The sequence below is a fragment of the Megalopta genalis genome, chromosome 3 (assembly GCF_051020955.1).
Source record: "Megalopta genalis isolate 19385.01 chromosome 3, iyMegGena1_principal, whole genome shotgun sequence".
NCBI lineage: Eukaryota > Metazoa > Arthropoda > Insecta > Hymenoptera > Halictidae > Megalopta > Megalopta genalis.
In genome coordinates this window covers 10569801-10590652 of record NC_135015.1, presented here as the reverse complement: position 1 = coordinate 10590652, position 20852 = coordinate 10569801, and the positions used below count along the sequence as shown (strand labels likewise).

At 29.2% G+C, this 20852-nt stretch overlaps 5 protein-coding genes and 1 long non-coding RNA gene across 21 annotated transcripts; 2 read left to right on the top strand and 4 right to left on the bottom strand.

Moving 5' to 3' along the window:
• Nucleotides 1-928: 928 nt before the first annotated feature.
• Nucleotides 929-3641, bottom strand: LOC143259133 (GMP reductase 1). The gene is made up of 6 exons (XM_076520020.1): nucleotides 3232-3641; nucleotides 2744-2863; nucleotides 2389-2646; nucleotides 2081-2269; nucleotides 1788-1990; nucleotides 929-1712 (listed from the first exon to the last, which is right to left on the bottom strand). The coding sequence occupies exons 1-6, from the start codon at nucleotides 3316-3318 to the stop codon at nucleotides 1517-1519; spliced, it is 1053 nt and encodes a 350-aa protein (XP_076376135.1). The 5' UTR covers nucleotides 3319-3641; the 3' UTR covers nucleotides 929-1516.
• Nucleotides 3642-4516: 875 nt separating this feature from the next.
• LOC143259130 (FK506-binding protein 59-like) lies at nucleotides 4517-7573 on the bottom strand. 4 transcript variants are annotated; one of them, XM_076520006.1, is made up of 7 exons: nucleotides 7460-7573; nucleotides 7194-7387; nucleotides 6524-6860; nucleotides 6192-6312; nucleotides 5845-6092; nucleotides 5267-5773; nucleotides 4517-5022 (listed from the first exon to the last, which is right to left on the bottom strand). In XM_076520006.1, the coding sequence occupies exons 2-7, from the start codon at nucleotides 7322-7324 to the stop codon at nucleotides 4855-4857; spliced, it is 1512 nt and encodes a 503-aa protein (XP_076376121.1). In that variant the 5' UTR covers nucleotides 7325-7387; nucleotides 7460-7573; the 3' UTR covers nucleotides 4517-4854. The 4 variants fall into 4 exon arrangements, with proteins under 4 accessions (XP_076376121.1, XP_076376123.1, XP_076376122.1 ...); XM_076520008.1 differs by having other exon boundaries at nucleotides 4517-5019; nucleotides 7460-7568; XM_076520009.1 differs by having other exon boundaries at nucleotides 4895-5033; nucleotides 7460-7564.
• A 963-nt stretch (nucleotides 7574-8536) lies between these two features.
• LOC143259135 (uncharacterized) lies at nucleotides 8537-13994 on the top strand. 3 transcript variants are annotated; one of them, XR_013032932.1, is made up of 3 exons: nucleotides 8537-8602; nucleotides 13547-13688; nucleotides 13795-13994. It is a non-coding gene; the product is annotated as an uncharacterized LOC143259135 (long non-coding RNA). The 3 variants fall into 3 exon arrangements; XR_013032931.1 differs by lacking the exon at nucleotides 8537-8602 and adding an exon at nucleotides 12540-12690; XR_013032930.1 differs by lacking the exon at nucleotides 8537-8602 and adding an exon at nucleotides 12989-13272.
• On the bottom strand, nucleotides 8627-11680 carry LOC117228183 (FK506-binding protein 59-like). Of its 4 annotated transcripts, XM_076520002.1 has the most exons (7): nucleotides 11556-11680; nucleotides 11290-11483; nucleotides 10620-10956; nucleotides 10270-10408; nucleotides 9924-10171; nucleotides 9340-9846; nucleotides 8627-9095 (listed from the first exon to the last, which is right to left on the bottom strand). In XM_076520002.1, exons 2-7 carry the CDS (start codon nucleotides 11418-11420, stop codon nucleotides 8928-8930), a joined length of 1530 nt encoding a protein of 509 aa, XP_076376117.1. In that variant the 5' UTR covers nucleotides 11421-11483; nucleotides 11556-11680; the 3' UTR covers nucleotides 8627-8927. The 4 variants fall into 4 exon arrangements, with proteins under 4 accessions (XP_076376117.1, XP_076376118.1, XP_076376119.1 ...); XM_076520003.1 differs by lacking the exon at nucleotides 11556-11680 and having other exon boundaries at nucleotides 8627-9092; nucleotides 11290-11529; XM_076520004.1 differs by lacking the exon at nucleotides 11556-11680 and having other exon boundaries at nucleotides 8968-9106; nucleotides 11290-11526.
• Nucleotides 13991-16773, bottom strand: Snap29 (Synaptosomal-associated protein 29kDa). The gene is made up of 2 exons (XM_076520021.1): nucleotides 16370-16773; nucleotides 13991-15757 (listed from the first exon to the last, which is right to left on the bottom strand). Exons 1-2 carry the CDS (start codon nucleotides 16622-16624, stop codon nucleotides 15239-15241), a joined length of 774 nt encoding a protein of 257 aa, XP_076376136.1. The 5' UTR covers nucleotides 16625-16773; the 3' UTR covers nucleotides 13991-15238.
• Nucleotides 16774-17961: 1188 nt separating this feature from the next.
• Nucleotides 17962-20817, top strand: Rnft2 (ring finger protein, transmembrane 2). 8 transcript variants are annotated; one of them, XM_076520017.1, is made up of 6 exons: nucleotides 18328-18560; nucleotides 18705-18735; nucleotides 18834-18924; nucleotides 19018-19779; nucleotides 19848-20063; nucleotides 20132-20817. In XM_076520017.1, the coding sequence occupies exons 3-6, from the start codon at nucleotides 18844-18846 to the stop codon at nucleotides 20363-20365; spliced, it is 1293 nt and encodes a 430-aa protein (XP_076376132.1). In that variant the 5' UTR covers nucleotides 18328-18560; nucleotides 18705-18735; nucleotides 18834-18843; the 3' UTR covers nucleotides 20366-20817. The 8 variants fall into 8 exon arrangements, with proteins under 8 accessions (XP_076376128.1, XP_076376132.1, XP_076376131.1 ...); XM_076520016.1 differs by having other exon boundaries at nucleotides 18329-18560; nucleotides 18819-18924; XM_076520015.1 differs by having other exon boundaries at nucleotides 18329-18560; nucleotides 18666-18735.
• The last annotated feature ends 35 nt before the right edge of the window (nucleotides 20818-20852 follow it).

Sequence of the window (20852 nt, the reverse complement as noted above, 5' to 3'; positions counted from 1 at the left end):
CGTTGCATTATTTAAGTATGATTTGTTATTAAAATACCTATAATGTACATATATGTTATAACAATAAGTAATAGGATTCTAACAATTTTGTACAAGTATTACTTTGTAAAAATATAATCTTTGTTTGTACCTAATATGCATATAATTAATAAAATTATAAAATTAATGTTATACTTCTTGTAATATTATACAAATGAAAAACTGTAACGTCTACAAATTTTGATTTTCTCTTTTTGTTTCAGTAGTCGATTAAAACGGCACTGGTTTGGTATCATTTTATTTCTACTTAGAAAACACCTTTTTTACCGTGATATTGAAATTATTTAGTAATTCAATTTTAAGACATATTTATTATTCAATAATATATGTATATATTATTTCTTTAAAATTATTAATTGTTTAAGTTTAAGTTTATATTATTGAATAATATAACGATTAAACTGAAACTGTTCATAATTTTAAAGAATGTTTTAAATATGTTATTAAATATTTAAATTGCACAAATCTGCTTCGTTTCGTTTACAATACTATATAATAAAATAACTCATATTTATTTGTTTGGATAGTGTATTTTATACATGCATATTAATTGCAGTTCATTGAAGTAAGTCAATATAAATATTACCCTATTTAAGGATTCTGTAAGTAACGAAATCATTCGTTGTAATCTAAAAAATTCATTTAAATAGAATAAACATGAACTGTACTTTACAAGTGCTATTTTTTTATTTTATTTAATACATAACAGCCACAACATTCTTAAATTTAAAATAACATAAAAGCGATAAAAATGTTTCAGGAATGAGAGTATCCCAGTTTTCTTCGTTTTTGCAGAGATGTATCAATTAAAAAATGTAAAAAGAATTTATAAAAGGAAACAAATGAATTTGAGGTTTGTAAACAGGTTTGTGTTAAAAAACAATCTTAATTTTGTTTAACAAACTATATTTGCTAATTGTATTATACATAAAATAGTTATAAAGTAATTATTTTGGCATCTTAGTTTCTTAAATCTTTTAAAATATAATATTACATTTGACATAAGCATATTGATTATTGTAATATGCTGAAATATTTTGTACTACGAAGGTGTATTATATAATCAACTTGTTACAATGTAAATTTCATAAGCAGAATTATTTGTAGAAGTGAAATTTTAAATGTTTTAATAAAATTAATAACTCATTTGATAATGTTAAATTTCTACTTTGGTATGAAGTATATGTATACAAATATTCATATGTAAAGCTAAGCGTACATCGTCTATAGGAAGAATGTATATTGTATAACAAAATGTATATTTGTGCTTTAAGCGATCCTTGCTTTTCTTGAATTCGCTGAATTCAACATAGTTCAAAATTATTCTCGCAACATATGTACACTCGTGTTAATTAAAGCTTAAAATTCTATATAAATGTTATTTGCCAGCAAATAATATATATTCAATAAATGGCCCAATAAGTGAAGCATTTTTCTTAATATTGGTTCTACAATAAATCAAGTTATTGGAGAAACTTCAAATTTCTGGGAGTGGACCGTACATGGGGTTTAACTGTTGGGTGCAGCGTATAAATGTAGCTCGACGAGGCAATTCACGTAATCGCGCTGCACCTGTATACGTACACGCAGAACGTAAACCACCCAGCATATCAAGAATGGTATTTTCTACCGAACCTTTATAAGGTACTTCTACAGTTTTTCCTTCTGAAGACCTAAACAGATGTTAAATTTATTAAAATTAAGAATGTAAAATATTTTACAATTATTATACTGCTGAGACTGTAAACCTGTATTCAGCAACACCTCCAGCATGTTTCTTCATTGCAGTGCTCGATGCCATACCATAGAATAATTTAAATGTTTTTCCATTTTTCTCTATAATTTCTCCTCCACATTCATCATGACCAGCAAACATACCACCTGCCATTACAAAATCTGCTCCTGCTCCAAAAGCCTTTGCCAGATCTCCAGGACAAGTACAACCTCCATCCTAAAATATATAAAATATCTGTAGAATTACACTATCAAGGAATATTTATACAAAAATTATTATAAAGTAAATCCAAATAACAAAACTTACTGATATTATGTGTCCCTTCAAGCCATGAGCTGCATCTGCACATTCAATAACAGCACTTAATTGTGGGTATCCCACACCAGTTTTCATTCGTGTTGTGCACACAGATCCAGGGCCAATTCCAACTTTGATCACATCAGCTCCAGAAAGTATCAACTCTTCAACCATTTCCCCAGTTACTACATTCCCTGCCTAAACGCAATAATCAATTTTGACATTCAAATACCAAATGTATATTAGCACTAAATAATTAATAATATTTTCAATATTGTTTCTAGAAAAGTTGTAAAAGTAATGCTACGGATACTTACAATTATTGTATGATTAGGATATTCAAGTCTGACTTTTCTAACGTATTCAACAAAATGTTGTGAATATCCATTAGCTACATCTAAACAAATAAAAGATAGTTCTGGTACAGCTGCTAAAATGTTTGATAATCGTTCATAATCCTCTTTCCCTGTACCAGAACTTGCAGCAACATTTTGGAGACAATTAGGATTTTTAATAGCAAAATTTTTCCATTCCTCTGGTGTATAGTATTTATGAATAGTAGTAAAAAGTCCATGCTAAAATAGATGTTTTACTTAGAATATTTCATTTTAATTAATTGAATTGCTTTAGATATATTGTACTAGTAACATATAATGAATAATCCCAGTATACCTTTGATAAAGTCTTTGCCATTTCAAATGTTCCTACAGTATCCATGTTTGAAGCCATTACAGGTACTCCTTTATATGTCTGTTTGGAGTTTCTAAATGTGATTTCTCTAAGAAGATCAACCTAGAAACAATAAAAAGTATTTAAACGTATTAAAATTAAATAAGTATATAAAAATGTAATAAATGCTTGAATAAAATATTTCACTATAACATACATTGCAATAGTAACAATAATATAATAATGTAGTCGTTTGTAAATAAAAGAAGATAATCTTTAAGTAACATAGATGTATGAACTTTTTGTCGTACGAATGTATAAAAGAGTACTTTTTTGTTACAAATCCTTGGAAGAACTTGGGCGTGTAATACTATTACAATTTCAAATTGGTTGAAACTTTCCTACTGTTGATGTCTCGTTTAAAAAAAAAAGCGAAAACGAGGAATGTAGATATTCATATAGTTTTATAATTTTTTAAAAACATTACTTACATCGGATCTACTTTTTAGTGTACTCCTCTTAGGACGTAGTAAAACATCTTTAAAATCTAGTTTAACGTCGTTTATAATATTAGGCATTTCAATGGATTTTTAACCGCTCCTCACTTAACAGACTACTTCGAACGTATTCTGACAGAGAATGCAAAAAATCACAGAGAATGAAGACTATAAACCTATAGATGTAAAGTGCATAGTTTGCGACAATTTGCACTACACAAACGTACAATTGGTTATACAGGGTATCTCAAAATTATATTAGTTCTGGGATATGAGGGGTTCCTGAGATCATTTAAAGTAACTTTTTTCTTAGCGAAAATGCAATCCGCGACTTTATTTACGAGTTATTAACGGAAAACACTGACTAATAAGAGACAATCAGCGCAACTGGGCTTCGACCACTCGTTGGCTCGGTCGCCTTGCGCCAGCTAAGCTCGCCTCTCATTGGTCACTATTTTTCGTTAATAATTCGCAACAAAGCCGCAGATCGCATCTTCGCTAAGAAGAAAATTAATTCAAATGACGTGTAATTTTGGGACACCCTGTATAACTCCAGATAAAAGAAGTTACCAATAAGGTTACAACATAGTTTTAGTACATACGTTACACAATATGAACAGTTTAATGTTTGCCACTATAATCACGTGGCAAATCTTGCACTAATTCATTTTGTGCTGAATCGGTCCGTATTACTTACAAAAAAACTTGATGACTACCATTTTTGTACACAAAACGACGCATATAATTGACTCGATCGCATAAGCTGAAAACTCATACATTTGTGTCTTAATTAATAAATTAATCATTTCTTTTTTTAATAAAATGCAAGTAAGGCTATAATAACAATTTTGTAATGAACACATATTCTAACATGGCGGTACGTTTTTGAAAATTGAAAATCAAGTTAAGAAATTGAATTTTTATATACTGTATTTACTAATACAACTATATTAAAGGAAAACACGATTGTAAATAATATGTGATATTACAAAATTGGAAATATTTTTGTAAATAATAAAAAGGAATTGGTTTGTATAGAGAGGAAATGAGATTGTCTACTCTCAGGTTTTCAATCACGGTATAATCTGTGGTTTTCGGCGCGCTCAGTAACTTTGTATGGTACTGTCATTGCAGCGATGTGGAACCCAGCGGAACAACAACTAATATCACTTGAACCGAACTTTCGAACCACGGTTTAGCAAGTTATGGTATTAGCACGTCGAAAACCCAGGCGTGTACACTCTTGTATCTTCTCTGTTACTAATGAAGAAACATAATCTTAAATGCAAATTTCTTTAATTAGTTCCAATTATATTAACCAAAGTTATGAAGTAAACTTACAATATACATAAATCTTATTATTTTCATGATAAATGATTTTTCTACATAAAATAGGAATGAGATAGTTACACATCAAGTTTCTTTCAAAAAAAATGATGAATATTAGATATAAAATTTGATGACTAGGTTGCAACCAGATATCACAAAATATTCATGAATTTAATGAGTACGCACTTTCATCTTGTACTGTTAAAATAATGTATTGTTTGGAAGGCATCAGGAAATAATAACTGACAAAATAAGAGTGTCAGTAGTAAAAAGTGTGGAAAGAACATTTTACATATCCTGAAATTCGCCGGTACCATTAGCGTTGAGCATAAGTATGTTCGGATTCTCTTTTTCAAAGGCAGTTGCATCTCTACCACCAGGTCGTTCTTCTTGTCCCCATTCACCCAATGTCACATTCATTACATCTGATTGCTCTCGTAGCTTTTCCTCTTCCTTCTGAGACATTACTAACGATGTATAATGAAATATATTATACGAATATAAAGTAAAAACTTGTTTTAAAAATAATTGGTCTTGCAAAGCTATAATTGACTTTATAGAAGATGAGTCAACTATATAACTTACATTTTCTAAATTACAAATAAACAAACCACTAGCTCATTAGCAAATATAGTAAAAACATGCACACTCACAAGCACTAAATAAATCTATAATAACAACTTAAACCTTTTTCACGAACCTGTTTATCCTCCTGAGCGAATTTATCAAACATATTTGCATATAATTTTTTCTCTTTTGCTAATTGTGCCTTAATCTGGGCATTACAGATTTCAATGTTTTTAAGAGCTGCTGTATTTTTTGGTTGTATTTCTAACACTGTTTGAAAATCTCCAATTGCAATTTCAGGTGATGCTAGCGCAAGAAAAGCTTGTCCTCTTCTGTATAATGCTTTTTCATTTGCCGGACTTAATTCCAAAGCTTTATTACACCGATCTTTTGCTTCAACATTTTGATCTAACTTTAAGTAACACAGAGCAAGGTTTAAATATGCAGATAAGATGAGTTTATCTCGTTTCCCTTGCAGATTTTCGAAGTTATTCTTACATTCCAAAAGTGAAACAACTTTTTGATACATTTTAGTAGCTAAAGTATACTTGTTAGCTTTAAAGTAATTTGTTCCTTTTTCTTTATAAGTTTCAGCCAGCTCTATCTTTTTGTCACCTTCCAAATACCACATTTCTTCATCCTGAAATGTATGTAGAAAACCTATAACAATTTTGATTTTTAATATAACATAGTTGTTAAAATTATAATTACCTTTTCAAAACTTTTCAATTCTACTATATATTCTACAGTTGCATCAGGGGGAATATCAAATTCTGATTTTCCCACATTTTTAAATGCATGTTTACTTTTTATTATTAGTCTTGATTTCTCTCCTCTCTTAAATTTTTTCAAAGCTTGTTCTATACCATCTATAACACCAGAATCTTCTCCTTCACCAAGATTGAACTCTACATCTCTATCTTCAAATACCTTGCCTTCATACATTCCCGTTAAATGGACTAAATAAAAACAAGATTGAAATAAAATATATTACATTTAACAGAAAAAAATATAGTAATTTTTATTTAAATGATTGTTGCATATTTTATTACACTTACTATTCACTAAAGCACCTTCCTCAGGAGAACTATAATTTTTTCCTTGAATAATTTGATGCCTTTCAATACTTCCATCTTGGGCAAGGCTCAAATCTTCCCCTGCCCAATCAATCATTTCAATCTATAAAACAAAAATGAATAATGATATACAGAGATTTTATAAATTTCTAGTAGCCATCCTAATACTAAACATTTTTGTAATTTAAAAATGCTTGACGAAAATTTTAGATGAAAGCTAATTCTTAAATTTAAAGAACTTATTATCAATAGTACTAGTATTATTACTGTTAGCACTTATAGTGTACTATTATATTAATTAGTACATAACTTACTTCAAATTTAAGAGTTACATTTGGAGGAATACTTGGTGGGCTACCCATAGCCCCGTATGCATATTCAGAAGCACAAGTCAATATTGCAATTTCACCTTTTTTCATAGTAGCAACTCCAATATCCCAAGCTTTGATAACACTTCCTGCTTTAAGATCAAACTTAAACGGTTCGTTACGTTGTCTACTGGAATCTATCTCTGTACCATCCATCAAGGTACCAACGTAATGTACAGTTACCTTACATCCAGGTGATGGAGTTTCATCTCCGATACCTTCTTTAATAATTTCTTTCAATACTCCACCATCCTTCTTAGGAGATATATCCACAGCAGTCATTCTAATAGAAATAAAAAATTGAATAGTTTTAGTATCTTCAACATAACACTTAAATATTATCACATTTTATTTGTCCTCTTATAACTGTAATAACAACAAAGTAGAAAAATATTAGTTACATAAAACAGCATAATGTAAAATGATTCGTTAGAGTAATGTGAAAAAGTGATAATTCAGGAACTAAAATTATTACATTTCAAAATTTATGTTATATACGCTCTATAGAACCAAACAAATACAACGCGATTAACAAACATAACAGTACAGAGGATTATATTGTATTCTAATATATTACTTTCCTAATTTCCTAATATAATTATTTAAAAATACGTACGTTTTTATGTTTTGATTAATGTATGTTTTAAATAATAAACGTTTTACAGAATATCTGTTTGTACCACACGTACAAACTTCCGTAGATAGTGGTTCCAACCAGAAACAGCCAGGAATTAACTGGCCTCGCATTCGATTCGCATCTCTTGTTTGCGCTGGTAATCAATTTCGTATGCATAGAATTTACCAGAAAACCTAGTTACATACATATACGATGGCTAAGAGAAAACTTAACAGGATTATCCAATACATAGTTGGGCCTCTTACATGCTGTTTCCGTGTGTTTCCCCTGGCAACTATACTTCCCAAGCAACAAGCAACTTGCCAATCGTGTTTACACTGTCACTCTAAGCGCGTATCCTTTCTTTATAATCAAAATCCTTGACCGCCATGGTTGCCTTCAGAATAATTCAGCATAGTTTGAAACTATTTACAATACGACATAAGTATTAGGATCAAAATTGGTTGTCCGTGAAATCCTACATATAAACAGCGTTACTACTTTTTTAAGACAATATTTCTACTCCTTTCTCGGACCAATGGATGAAAGAGAAAGTAGAGACTATTAATTAATATCAATTATATATATAGGAAATTAATATCAATTGATTTCAATGGTTTCAAAGCGCGGTAACGTTTAAAACAAAGTATGGTAGATAACGATATTTAAAAAATTTACACAATTTCATAAAGTGAATATTATTAAAAAATATGTATTTTGTGTTGCTATCGCTGAAAAGAATTCAAATGTTACACAATAGTCTACACAATAGTCGTTTACACAAAGGCTTACGATTTACATACAGAAATATAAGCTTATAATTATAGAATGTGTGTGTATAAAGGTGTCATTTTTACGTAATCTACAACGAATGAAGTTACATTCTTCTTCCACTTTTTTATGAACAATAACATATGCATTAATAACACTGTCTATTAAATTTTAACTATTGTTTGTGTTCCAATTTTGACAAATAACTGTTAAAGATTTTGATATGTTGAATACGAATCTAAAAAGTATTTTTATACATTATGGTGACGTATCAAAATTATAAAAGTAACTAATTAGAATTCTGTTTAGAAATTATATTGGTGAAAAAATATAAATGAAGAAATTTATATGCTTTACATCGTTTTCTCTTCTTACAAAAAATATTCATTGTATTAAAATAAGACCATTTTTCTTTAATTAATCATTCTATCGGAGACATCTCATAATAAATCAAGGAAAAAAATTACAGGAAGTAATACAATGGACATGTTTTTCTGACGACAGATTATCTTTGTAATTGCGTTTTCTGGTAGCATAAAATGATGATCTTTTGAAACACAACAGTTTTCTCGTGTAACACCTTTAAAATGAAGTTCCTTAACATTCGCTTCTTCGTTGTTTTCTTGTTCTTTATTGTGGTACGATTTTAACAATACGTTAACTATATTTTTTCGTTTTATTATTTAGATTTATTATTATATGCCATCACTACATTATTAGTCATTTATAATTGATAATTACAGTTATACAAATATATTTTCAGCCGTACATTTTTTTTTAATAAATCTGATTTGTATTTAAAAAATTCATGATTCTATATGTATATATGCAATTCGTGTTAAAATTGCATTTGATATAAATGCATGTCAATCATGCAAATATATTTGGAGTTGTATATTGGCATCAGGAAATAATAACTGACAAAATAAGAGTGTCAGTAGTAAAAAGTGTGGAAAGAACATTTTACATATCCTGAAATTCGCCGGTACCATTAGCGTTGAGCATAAGTATGTTCGGATTCTCTTTTTCAAAGGCAGTTGCATCTCTACCACCAGGTCGTTCTTCTTGCCCCCATTCACCCAATGTCACATTCATTACATCTGATTGCTCTCGTAGCTTTTCCTCTTCCTTCTGAGACATTACTAACGATGTATAATGAAATATATTATACGAATATAAAGTAAAAACTTGTTTTAAAAATAATTGGTCTTGCAAAGCTATAATTGACTTTATAGAAGATGAGTCAACTATATAACTTACATTTTCTAAATTACAAATAAACAAACCACTAGCTCATTAGCAAATATAGTAAAAACATGCACACTCACAAGCACTAAATAAATCTATAATAACAACTTAAACCTTTTTCACGAACCTGTTTATCCTCCTGAGCGAATTTATCAAACATATTTGCATATAATTTTTTCTCTTTTGCTAATTGTGCCTTAATCTGGGCATTACAGATTTCAATGTTTTTAAGAGCTGCTGTATTTTTTGGTTGTATTTCTAACACTGTTTGAAAATCTCCAATTGCAATTTCAGGTGATGCTAGCGCAAGAAAAGCTTGTCCTCTTCTGTATAATGCTTTTTCATTTGCCGGACTTAATTCCAAAGCTTTATTACACCGATCTTTTGCTTCAACATTTTGATCTAACTTTAAGTAACACAGAGCAAGGTTTAAATATGCAGATAAGATGAGTTTATCTCGTTTCTCTTGTAGATTTTCGAAATTATTTTTACACTCCAAAAGTGAAACAATTTTTTGATACCTTCTAGCAGCTGAAGTATACTTGTTAGCTTTAAAGTAATTTGTTCCTTTTTCTTTATAAGTTTCAGCCAGCTCTATCTTTTTGTCACCTTCCAAATACCACATGTTTTCATCCTGAAATGTATGTAGAAAACCTATAATTCAAACAATTTTGATTTTTAATATAACATAGTTGTTAAAATTATAATTACCTTTTCAAAACTTTTCAATTCTACTATATATTCTACAGTTGCATCAGGGGGAATATCAAATTCTGATTTTCCCACATTTTTAAATGCATGTTTACTTTTTATTATTAGTCTTGATTTCTCTCCTGTATTAAATTTTTTCAAAGCTTGTTCTATACCTTCTATAACACCAGAATCTACTCCTTCACCAAGAATAAACTCTACATCTCTATCTTCAAATACCTTGCCTTCATACATTCCCGTTAAATGGGCTAAATAAAGACAAAATTGAAATAAAATATATTACATTTAACAGAAAACATATAGTAATTTTTGTTTAAATGATTGTTGCATATTTTATTATACTTACTATTCACTAAATCACCTTCCTCAGGAGAGGAAGGAACTATAATGGAACTATAATTTTTTCCTTGAATAATTTGATGCCTTTCAATACTTCCATCTTGGGCAAGGCTCAAATCTTCCCCTGCCCAATCAATCATTTCAATCTATAAAACAAAAATGAATAATGATATACAGAGATTTTATAAATTTCTAGTAGCCATCCTAATACTAAACATTTTTGTAATTTAAAAATGCTTGACGAAAATTTTAGATGAAAGCTAATTCTTAAATTTAAAGAACTTATTATCAATAGTACTAGTATTATTACTGTTAGCACTTATAGTGTACTATTATATTAATTAGTACATAACTTACTTCAAATTTAAGAGTTACATTTGGAGGAATACTTGGTGGGCTACCCATAGCCCCGTATGCATATTCAGAAGCACAAGTCAATATTGCAATTTCACCTTTTTTCATAGTAGCAACTCCAATATCCCAAGCTTTGATAACACTTCCTGCTTTAAGATCAAACTTAAACGGTTCGTTACGTTGTCTACTGGAATCTATCTCTGTACCATCCATCAAGGTACCAACGTAATGTACAGTTACCTTACATCCAGGTGATGGAGTTTCATCTCCGATACCTTCTTTAATAATTTCTTTCAATACTCCACCATCCTTCTTAGGAGATATATCCACAGCAGTCATTCTAATAGAAATAAAAAATTGAATAGTTTTAGTATCTTCAACATAACACTTAAATATTATCACATTTTATTTGTCCTCTTATAACTGTAATAACAACAAAGTAGAAAAATATTAGTTACATAAAACAGCATAATGTAAAATGATTCGTTAGAGTAATGTGAAAAAGTGATAATTCAGGAACTAAAATTATTACATTTCAAAATTTATGTTATATACGCTCTATAGAACCAAACAAATACAACGCGATTAACAAACATAACAGTACAGAGGATTATATTGTATTCTAATATATTACTTTCCTAATTTCCTAATATAATTATTTAAAAATACGTACGTTTTTATGTTTTGATTAATGTATGTTTTAAATAATAAACGTTTTACAGAATATCTGTTTGTACCACACGTACAAACTTCCGTAGATAGTGGTTCCAACCAGAAACAGCCAGGAATTAACTGGCCTCGCATTCGATTCGCATCTCTTGTTTGCGCTGGTAATCAATTTCGTATGCATAGAATTTACCAGAAAACCTAGTTACATACATATACGATGGCTAAGAGAAAACTTAACAGGATTATCCAATACATAGTTGGGCCTCTTACATGCTGTTTCCGTGTGTTTCCCCTGGCAACTATACTTCCCAAGCAACAAGCAACTTGCCAATCGTGTTTACACTGTCACTCTAAGCGCGTACCCTTTCTTTATAATCAAAATCCTTGACCGTCATGGTTGCCTTCAGAATAATTCAGCATAGTATGAAACTATTTACAATACGACATAAGTATTAGGATCAAAATTGGTTGACCGTGAAATCCTACATATAAACAGCGTTACTACTTTTTTAAGACAATATTTCTACTCCTTTCTCGGACCAATGGATGAAAGAGAAAGTAGAGACTATCCAGGAAATTAATATCAATTGATTTCAATGGTTTCAAAGCGCGGTAACGTTTAAAACAAAGTATGGTAGATAACGATGTTTAAAAAATTTACACAATTTCATAAAGTGAATATTATTAAAAAATATGTATTTTGTGTTGCTATCGCTGAAAAGAATTCAAATGTTACACAATAGTCGTTTACACAAAGGCTTACGATTTACATACAAAATTATAAGCTTATAATTATAGAATGTGTGTGTATGAAGGTGTCAATTTTACGTAATCTACAACGAATGAAATTACAGTCTTCCTCCACTTTTTTAGGAACAATAACATATGCATTAATAACACTGTCTATTAAATTTTAAATATTGTTTGTGTGTTCCAATTTTGACAAATAACTGTTAAAGATTTTTATATGTTGAATACGAATCTAAAAAGTGTTTCTATACATTATGGTGACGTATCAAAATTATAAAAGTAACTAATTAGAATTCTGTTTAGAAATTATATTGGTGAAAAAATATATAAATGAAGAAATTTATATGCTTTACATCGTTTTCTCTTCTTACAAAAAATATTCATTGTATTAAAATAAGACCATTTTTCTTTAATTAATCATTCTAACGGAGACATCTCATAATAAATCAAGGAAAAAAATTGTGCGACGTATGAGAAAAATTACAGGAAGTAATACAATGGACATGTTTTTCTGACGAAAGATTATCTTTGTAATTGCGTTTTCTGGTAGTATAAAATGATGATCTTTTGAAACACAACAGTTTTCTCGTGTAACACCTTCAAAATGAAGTTCCTTAACATTCGCTTCTTCGTTGTTTTCTTGTTCTTTATTGTGGTACGATTTTAACAATACGTTAACTATATTTTTTCGTTTTATTATTTAGATTTATTATTATATGCTATCACTACATTATTAGTCATTTATAATTGATAATTACAGTTATACAAATATATTTGCAGTCGTACATCTTTTTTAATAAATCTGATTTGTATTTAAAAAATTCATAATTCTATATGTATATATGCAATTCGTGTTAAAATTGCATTTGATATAAATGCATGTCTTTAATGTTTCGGGTTTTCATTAATATGAAATTAAGTACTCGTCCAGTGATGGAATTATATTTAGGCAGACAATAGCAACATTTAAAAATTTTATTTCAGACAATAGCAACATTAAAAAACTATTTATAACGATACGTTTTTATTTGCGAAGTATTTAAATGAATGTGTACGTTGACAGGAATCATTATTTTGCCGCCGTTCTTCGATCTTGTCACTAGTGACATAATTTTCAATTATGAATATACGAAACTTTATCAAACAATTCGCCATCATTTATGTTAACAAAATGAAGGACAAAATGGTCCTCCTAGAAAAAAATAAATCGAAAGGGCAGAGCAGTGAAATAAAGGATGTATGATAACCTTATCTATAATGGATGTAGGCGTTGTTTTATCAATAATATTATATAGTTGCAATTATGTATTGGTAGACTACTGGCATCTGATATAATGCTATTTTAGAGTATTTTAATTATAAGTAATTGTATTTTGTCATATGCTACTATTTCGCTAACATTTTAAAGTCATTTGGTGAGGTGTTAGTTACCCTGCTTATTTTATGAAGAGTTTTTTAATTGAACAAAAGCCCTTTAATATGAACTATATCTATACTAATTTAATTTGTAGGCATCTACGGTAGCCATGAATTTAGAACGGGTCGCTGCTGGTCCAAATCATGGTGATGGAGTTCCATGCAGAGGCAGACGTCCTAGTCAACAAAATGGTAACGGAAATTCCGGCGGAAGTGGTAATACAAATAGTACGACTGGTGCGTTAGAAATTTGTATAATATTATTGTTTAGTATTTGTTTGCAGTCGAAAAATGCTTTTACATACTAAATTAACTAACTCAATAATTACATTTATTTATGTAGCTGGAGCAAAGTAAGAAGCTAAATGAGGTGCAAGAAGCTGACTAAGGTGCTAAAACAGATGCTGACATAAGAAACAAAAATTGAATGAATAACATTTATGTATCTACTTGTAGTGTTATAGAGTATAAAATTAATGTAACTATTTGTTTGTACAGAAATATAGCAGACACATATATATAGATATATAACAACAAAGTAAACTTTATAATTTTCTATATTTCATCTTCACAAACGTTACACAATGATTGTAAATGGTTTACAATTATGTTACTAATGTCACAGTCAAAAAATCGCTAATAATACATGTTATAACTAACTAAATCGCTAATTTTTATACAAACTTTCGTAGTACACAACTGACACAAATTTTTCTATTTAGAAAAATTAACAAAAGCCTCAGAAAACAAGTTATATAATACAATTATACGAAACCACGTTAATTTTTTAAATAAAACTTAGATTACTAAAAAGTAAACCTTTTTGGAAAACGTAAAGAATAGCGAGACAAAATTTTATACACTTACATTTCTTTCAAGCATTTATAAAATATAATTTACATAAAGATTTCAAGATCAACATTCTTATGATCTAAATAATATCTTCTTATAACATTTAAAATATGTTTGGAATGATATTGATAATGAAACTAGGAATTTCTAGTTACTAAACATTTTTATACAAATATTTTGCCATATGAAATTATAGTAAATATTGTATTTATTACAAAATAGTATCAAATACTGAAACTTTGTCAGTAATAATATAAGCTTGCTTATTATAAAGGTTGAAATTCATAAAAGTTTTTATGATTTCATGATGTTCTGTAAAAAGTTTTTTGTAAAGAAAATATTTTATTTGGTAATTAAGAATCAAATTTTTGCAACATTCCAATATTAATACTTAATGCAGATTAATTGTTATCACAGCATTTTTCATTATTTCGAATTTGCTTAAAAATTATCTTATATAAGAAATGATTGAAGCAGTGGAGAAATTGTCTTATACAAGAAATGATTGAAGCAGTGTAGAAATTGTCTTAAAATCAAGTAAAAATTATTACATGTACTTATAAAGAGACACTTTTATACTTTATATATTGTCAAGTTGCTATTTTAAGAAACTATATATCATAGGTTTAACAAAAAAGAAATGATTAAGATGATGTATATGATTTCTAATTCTTCATTTAATTTTAGATCTAATTCTTATTTACTATTACAAGTGTATATGTTATAATTCCTGGAAATTACATATTACTATATTCCAGCGTGATGTAAAATAAATTTGATGTAGGAATAATACATATAATATTTTTACATTTAACTAAATAACATAATATCATCTTTTCCTTATCAGTACATAAAAGTTTAAAACTTTAAAAATGTACAAAAATTAAGTTGATAAACATTTTCCTTAGATATGATAAATCCATTACACATTTTACTTAATTTCTTACTAAGCGAGTAAGATCTTTATTTTGCTTCTGGAGCGTTATATCTGCTTTTTCAGCTTGATTAGTTATATTGTCAATTAAATCATTTTGTATATCTATTTCTTCTGATAATCCTACTGCCAAACCTTTTAATCTAGCAATTGAGCCACTCATTTCATCTAAATTTTTTTCTAAAATCTTGCTTACATTATTTGTCATAGAATTAGAACTGTCGTCTTCATCATATAAACCACGTAATTTTAATGCTGGGCTTGTACTAGCTATATTAGTTTGAACTTGCTCCAATGAATTTGATAGAGCCGGAGATGTCATTGACTCAGAACTAGAAGACTCTGATAATTTAGTTGATGGTATAGGTGCATCCAATGATTTACCACTTAGATAATTCTTTAGACTTCCAAATACACTCTTTATTCCTTGAATATGTTTCTGACTAAATCTTAAAGTACTATTAATATCATCTAATCTTTTCTCTGTCCTTTCTAATTGCTCTCTTTGTCTAATGAGTTCCTAAAATAAAGACAATAATATTTATATACATATAGAAAAGATGAACATGTAAATATTATATTGTATTGCTATAACACAAGATAATCTTTCTGCTTCAACAAAGAAAACACAATTCTTTCACACATTGTTTCATATATAATATACTAATATCGTTAATACTTTATTTTAGAAATTTCTAGAATGAAACTCTATAATGGAAACATTTTTTATTACAAAATATGTTTTATTATTTACATTATGAAAACTTAATGTATTTTACTTACGTCAACACTAATAATTCAATACTACCTATTACAATATTATATGTTTTATTTGGAGGAGAATTAATAGCTTGATATATATTAATATTTTATAAAACATGTAAACAAATACTTTCAACTTCTTAACAAACTGGAAATTAATTTATTATAGATATTTAAAATAGTTTGTAGACACATTGTCAATTAAAAATTATAATTTTTAGAATAAAGATTGCATATGAGTTCAATGTAAATGTATGGCTTAATCACTATTGTTTTCTAAGAAATGTTATCTATTAACGTTTATTGTGTATAATACTCTGTGTCAGTACATGATAAAGTTTAACATATTTAACTATTATTTCTAAATTACCTCTGCGGTGGCAGCTCCAATTTGCTCAGAATCTCGTAATAATGAAATGGATCTTTCGGATGATTGTATTGTACGCTCTTCTATCTCCTTTTTTCGTTGTAATAATTGTTGATGTTTGTTTTCGAATTCATTATCATCGTTGATATGACCAATAGATCTTGATGGTGCATTCTTTAGAAAGGTTTCGTCGTCGACATCATCTTCAAGCGAGAAAAATGGATTCTTTGGATCGCTCAAATAATTCTGGCTTGCCATTTTGTTACCAATATCATGCACTCCAAGAGTTTGACGCGAAAATTGTTTAAAAAAATGTTCAAGTCGTTTACAACCATACACTCGAAAAAGTCCACTGAAGTCGACTAAGGCTAAGGTCTCTTCCAGTCTCTTCTCTCTTCTACTCTCTAACTCTCCACTCTCTAGATTCTCTACTCTACAGTAGAGTACGAACTATGCTGGAAGATTTGGGGATTTTCTATCTCAGCGCCGTCTGTGGTGGAGTGATCAACTTTTGATAACTTAGCGTCAGTTCATAGACTATCTCAGTAATGTTAAATCGAAAACGAGAGTGTCAAGAACAGACCCGTGTGAAACTGGCTCACCATATTAACATAGCTCAAAAAATTGCTTCTTAATTATCCTTTTTGAGAAATATCCAGAAAATTTTTTGAGACGCTTAATGACTTTTACATCATAAATGATGTTATTATGCTACGTTCTTTGATAATTAATTTATAGGAATTTAATTGTGTTTCTTAGACTTCTTCACGATATCGTTACTTGCGCCACGAATATGTATACATGTATATATGTATAACGCGCCACGAATAGTACAATAATTTCTCCCTAATTCGCGCTCAGATTGCGCACAAAAATGAACAACTTGGGAAGAGCAGATACGATTATTTGAGCCTTGCGTCTCGATTTTATAGTTGTTGACAATCGTTAATTATAAAAACGAGCGGCGAGCCGAAGGGAATCGAGTAACAGAAGTCCAGAGGTGTAGCCCTCGTGGCATCGATGTTGCGTGCAGTTTTGTTCCGAGCCCTGGTTTAAGCTATCGTATATTGAGTTAGAGCAATTTAGCAGTATATGAATGGCACGAGCTCCTAGTTCCTTATATATTTGTTTATTCAAAATTCATTGTTTATTGATAAAATTATTGCGCATGGAAGGTTGAACACTTGGTTAAATGAAAAGAGCAATTCTTTTATAGATGATAGAGCACGTTTTATACATTATTTCAGAATTTTCGTATTTTTTAAAAAATCCCTAGCTTCTCATATGAATCACTAGGCGTCTCAAAAAGTTTTTTTAGACATTTCTCGAAAAGGATAAGTGAGCAATTAAGACTAATTGATGAGCAATTACAGGCAATTAAAGAGCAATTTTTTGAGCTATGTTTCATTAATATTGGTTAATATGGTCAGCACTTTTGAGTCGCCGAGGTAAGAGTTCTTCGCATCGAAGGCGAGCGAGACGCTGCGACTTATTATATGCTCTCTTTGTCTTTGACTGTGAATCGTCAATCAATCAGAGCAAAGCAGTTTCTCATCCTTCCCTACGAACAAGAATCAGGCTGCCACCAGTCAGGGTTCTTTCCGGTAAGGGATTACAGTCCAATTTGAGAAAGGAGAAAATTTTTGTGCAGCGCCACTTAAGACGGCAGGATACAGAAGTTCGAAAATGATGTGGGGATCATCCGATTTTCCCGCCCAATGCAGATCTTTGTTTGATGTTATATTTTGTACGCACGTAAAAAATAATAATTTGAGCTTATGGACAAATTTTTGAAGACAGTTTACAATTATGGATAATGCAAAACTATCTGTTTTGCTATTGACGCGGAATAAATGTAATAGGGTAAAATGTACTCATTGTAAAAAATTAATATATACATATGTCGATCGTATTTTATGGATACAAGCCTAATACTACACGCATACTCTTTTTCGGTAACTATCATGTGACATCCCTTCCCACTTTTCCATATGTTTTGACAATGTTACATTCTTATATATATATAAACACGGATTTATGATAATTTGTCTTTATGCTGATTAATTAATAGTTCCCTAGAAGTGTTTACGCGAAAAAATTCTATCGTACGTAAACTTCTGTTCAAGTTGATAATGTATAGTGTTTTTGATCGTTGTGTATTTTGAATAGCTTTTTACATCAGAATATTTTTGAAGTATGTACAATACTCACTCCTATAGCTTTGTGTAATGAAAGTGTTATTTTATAATAAATTATGTGTATATAAGTATTTATATATAAAAATTTGTTGTAATTATAGACAAAGAATGGAGGATAATTGATACACTTTATGATTTAGGATATTACATGATATACCTCATGTAGTAAATGTAAGTGACATCAAACAGTCTTCAGAGTTGATAATGATAGATTCATCAAGTGCAAGCAGATTTGTACCATCTATTAGTATAAGAGGTTTTAATTTCAGTAATAGAACTATGGAACAGTCTAGAATATTTGCAAATAATATATCTTCTACCTTAGAAGGTATTAGGCCATTGATAGAACATGTCCATGTTGTAAGTATTTTATGAAGTATTTATTTTACTTTTAGTGTACGAATTATCATATTAATGTGATTAATAGCAATTCTTTTGTCTTTCTATTAATAGCGACCCAGGATTACATTAACATCATTATTAAACATTCAGAGAATTCAAAGTCCATCGACAATACTTCCTTCAATGGATAATTATATAATTGATGTTGAGGGTCAACCAACAAATGATACACAACCACATAATGGTTCTGATCATAATAATCATCATCACCAACAAACAACTGCTACAGATAATTTTTTAAATAATATTCGTGAAGCTGCAAATGAAGTCGTGGGTGAAAATCACAACAATAATACTAACATTGCCATTAATCATAATATTAACAGCAACATTGGCAGCAGCAGCAGCAATAACAACAACAATAATAACAATAACGTAGAGGAAAACTCTACGGATACATTACAAATTAGTCCAGAAACGCGTGCGCTATTTAAAGGATTACAGAAGTACATTTTTTTCATTTCTCTTCTACTTGCCAAAGGTCTTTATGATCACAAAGCTAGTGTATTAAACTTTTTAGTATTATTTGTTACATTCAATCATGCCAATAATGTTGTGAAACATGAGATTGCAAAACAACATAATAAAAGTTGGACTTCTCTTTTAGTTATCACATGTTATATTATTGCATGTATAGTTTTTATTCATTTTGAGTATGATACACATATATTTTTTCCTTATACCCAGCCTCTTACAATCTGGGAACTACTATGGTCTGTTTTGATAACAGACTTTATTTTGAAACTTATTACTATTATTTGTAAAGTTTTTTTAACATGCCTACCCTCCAGAATTCTGCCACTTCGGAAAAGAGTAAGTTATAGTACATAATCATCTCATAATACTAATAAATTCAAAATTAAAACATAATTTTGTTCAAGGGGAAATATTATCTCATGTTCGAAGCAACATCTCAACTTTATCGATGTATTGTACCTATACGTCCATGGTTATACTATTTTTTTGAAGTATATCAAGGGCCAGAAAAAATTTTAGGAATTTTTATTTCTGTGTTATACTTAATCAGCAAACGAACTGATTTAGTATCTCGTTTAAGATTATTCAAAACTGCTGCTTGCAAATTATTTCAAAATGTGGTACGTATTGTTTTGCTTTTCTAAGTGGTATATATAGGATTGTAAAATATTAACTCAAAATTTTATAGAATTTGGGAGTATCACCAACTAAAGAAGAGTTAACAGCATCTGGAGGTATTTGTGCAATTTGTCATGAAGAATACTCAATGCCAGTGAAACTACTCTGTAACCATATCTTTTGTGAATCGTGTGTTTCAACCTGGCTAGATAGAGAACGTTCATGTCCACTATGTCGTGCAGTAATTACTGACGATCCTATTTACCGAGACGGCCATACAACTCGTTCTATTCAGTTATATTGATTATAATGTGACGTACATGTAATTGTTAAAACTTTCTTTACTCCTTATATCGCCTTTTTAGCTTCCATTGATTGGTTGTAACAAATGGTTATAATCTAAATCATTTATGTGTAAAATTTTCTTCAATTGTTTATAACAGCTTAGCATTTACATTGTTTATTTATTTTTACAATATTAATATTTGTATGAGATGACTTTACATTTGTAGGGTATTTAATAAGAAAATCAAAACTTAAGTTTTCATATCAATTAAAAAAAAAAATCAATTGACAAATTGTATAAATGTTATGGCTCTGTAAAATATTTTGTACATAACACTTAAGTAATAGACATGCGCGCAATAAGATAAAATTTATATTTCAAAGATGACTTATTCAATGTTAATTTTTTATTTATGAAGATAATGTAACCAATTTACCAAAACAATAAACGATTATAAAGTTTTCTCAATATATTAGTCTATTACTTTCCATGTCTATATATTATA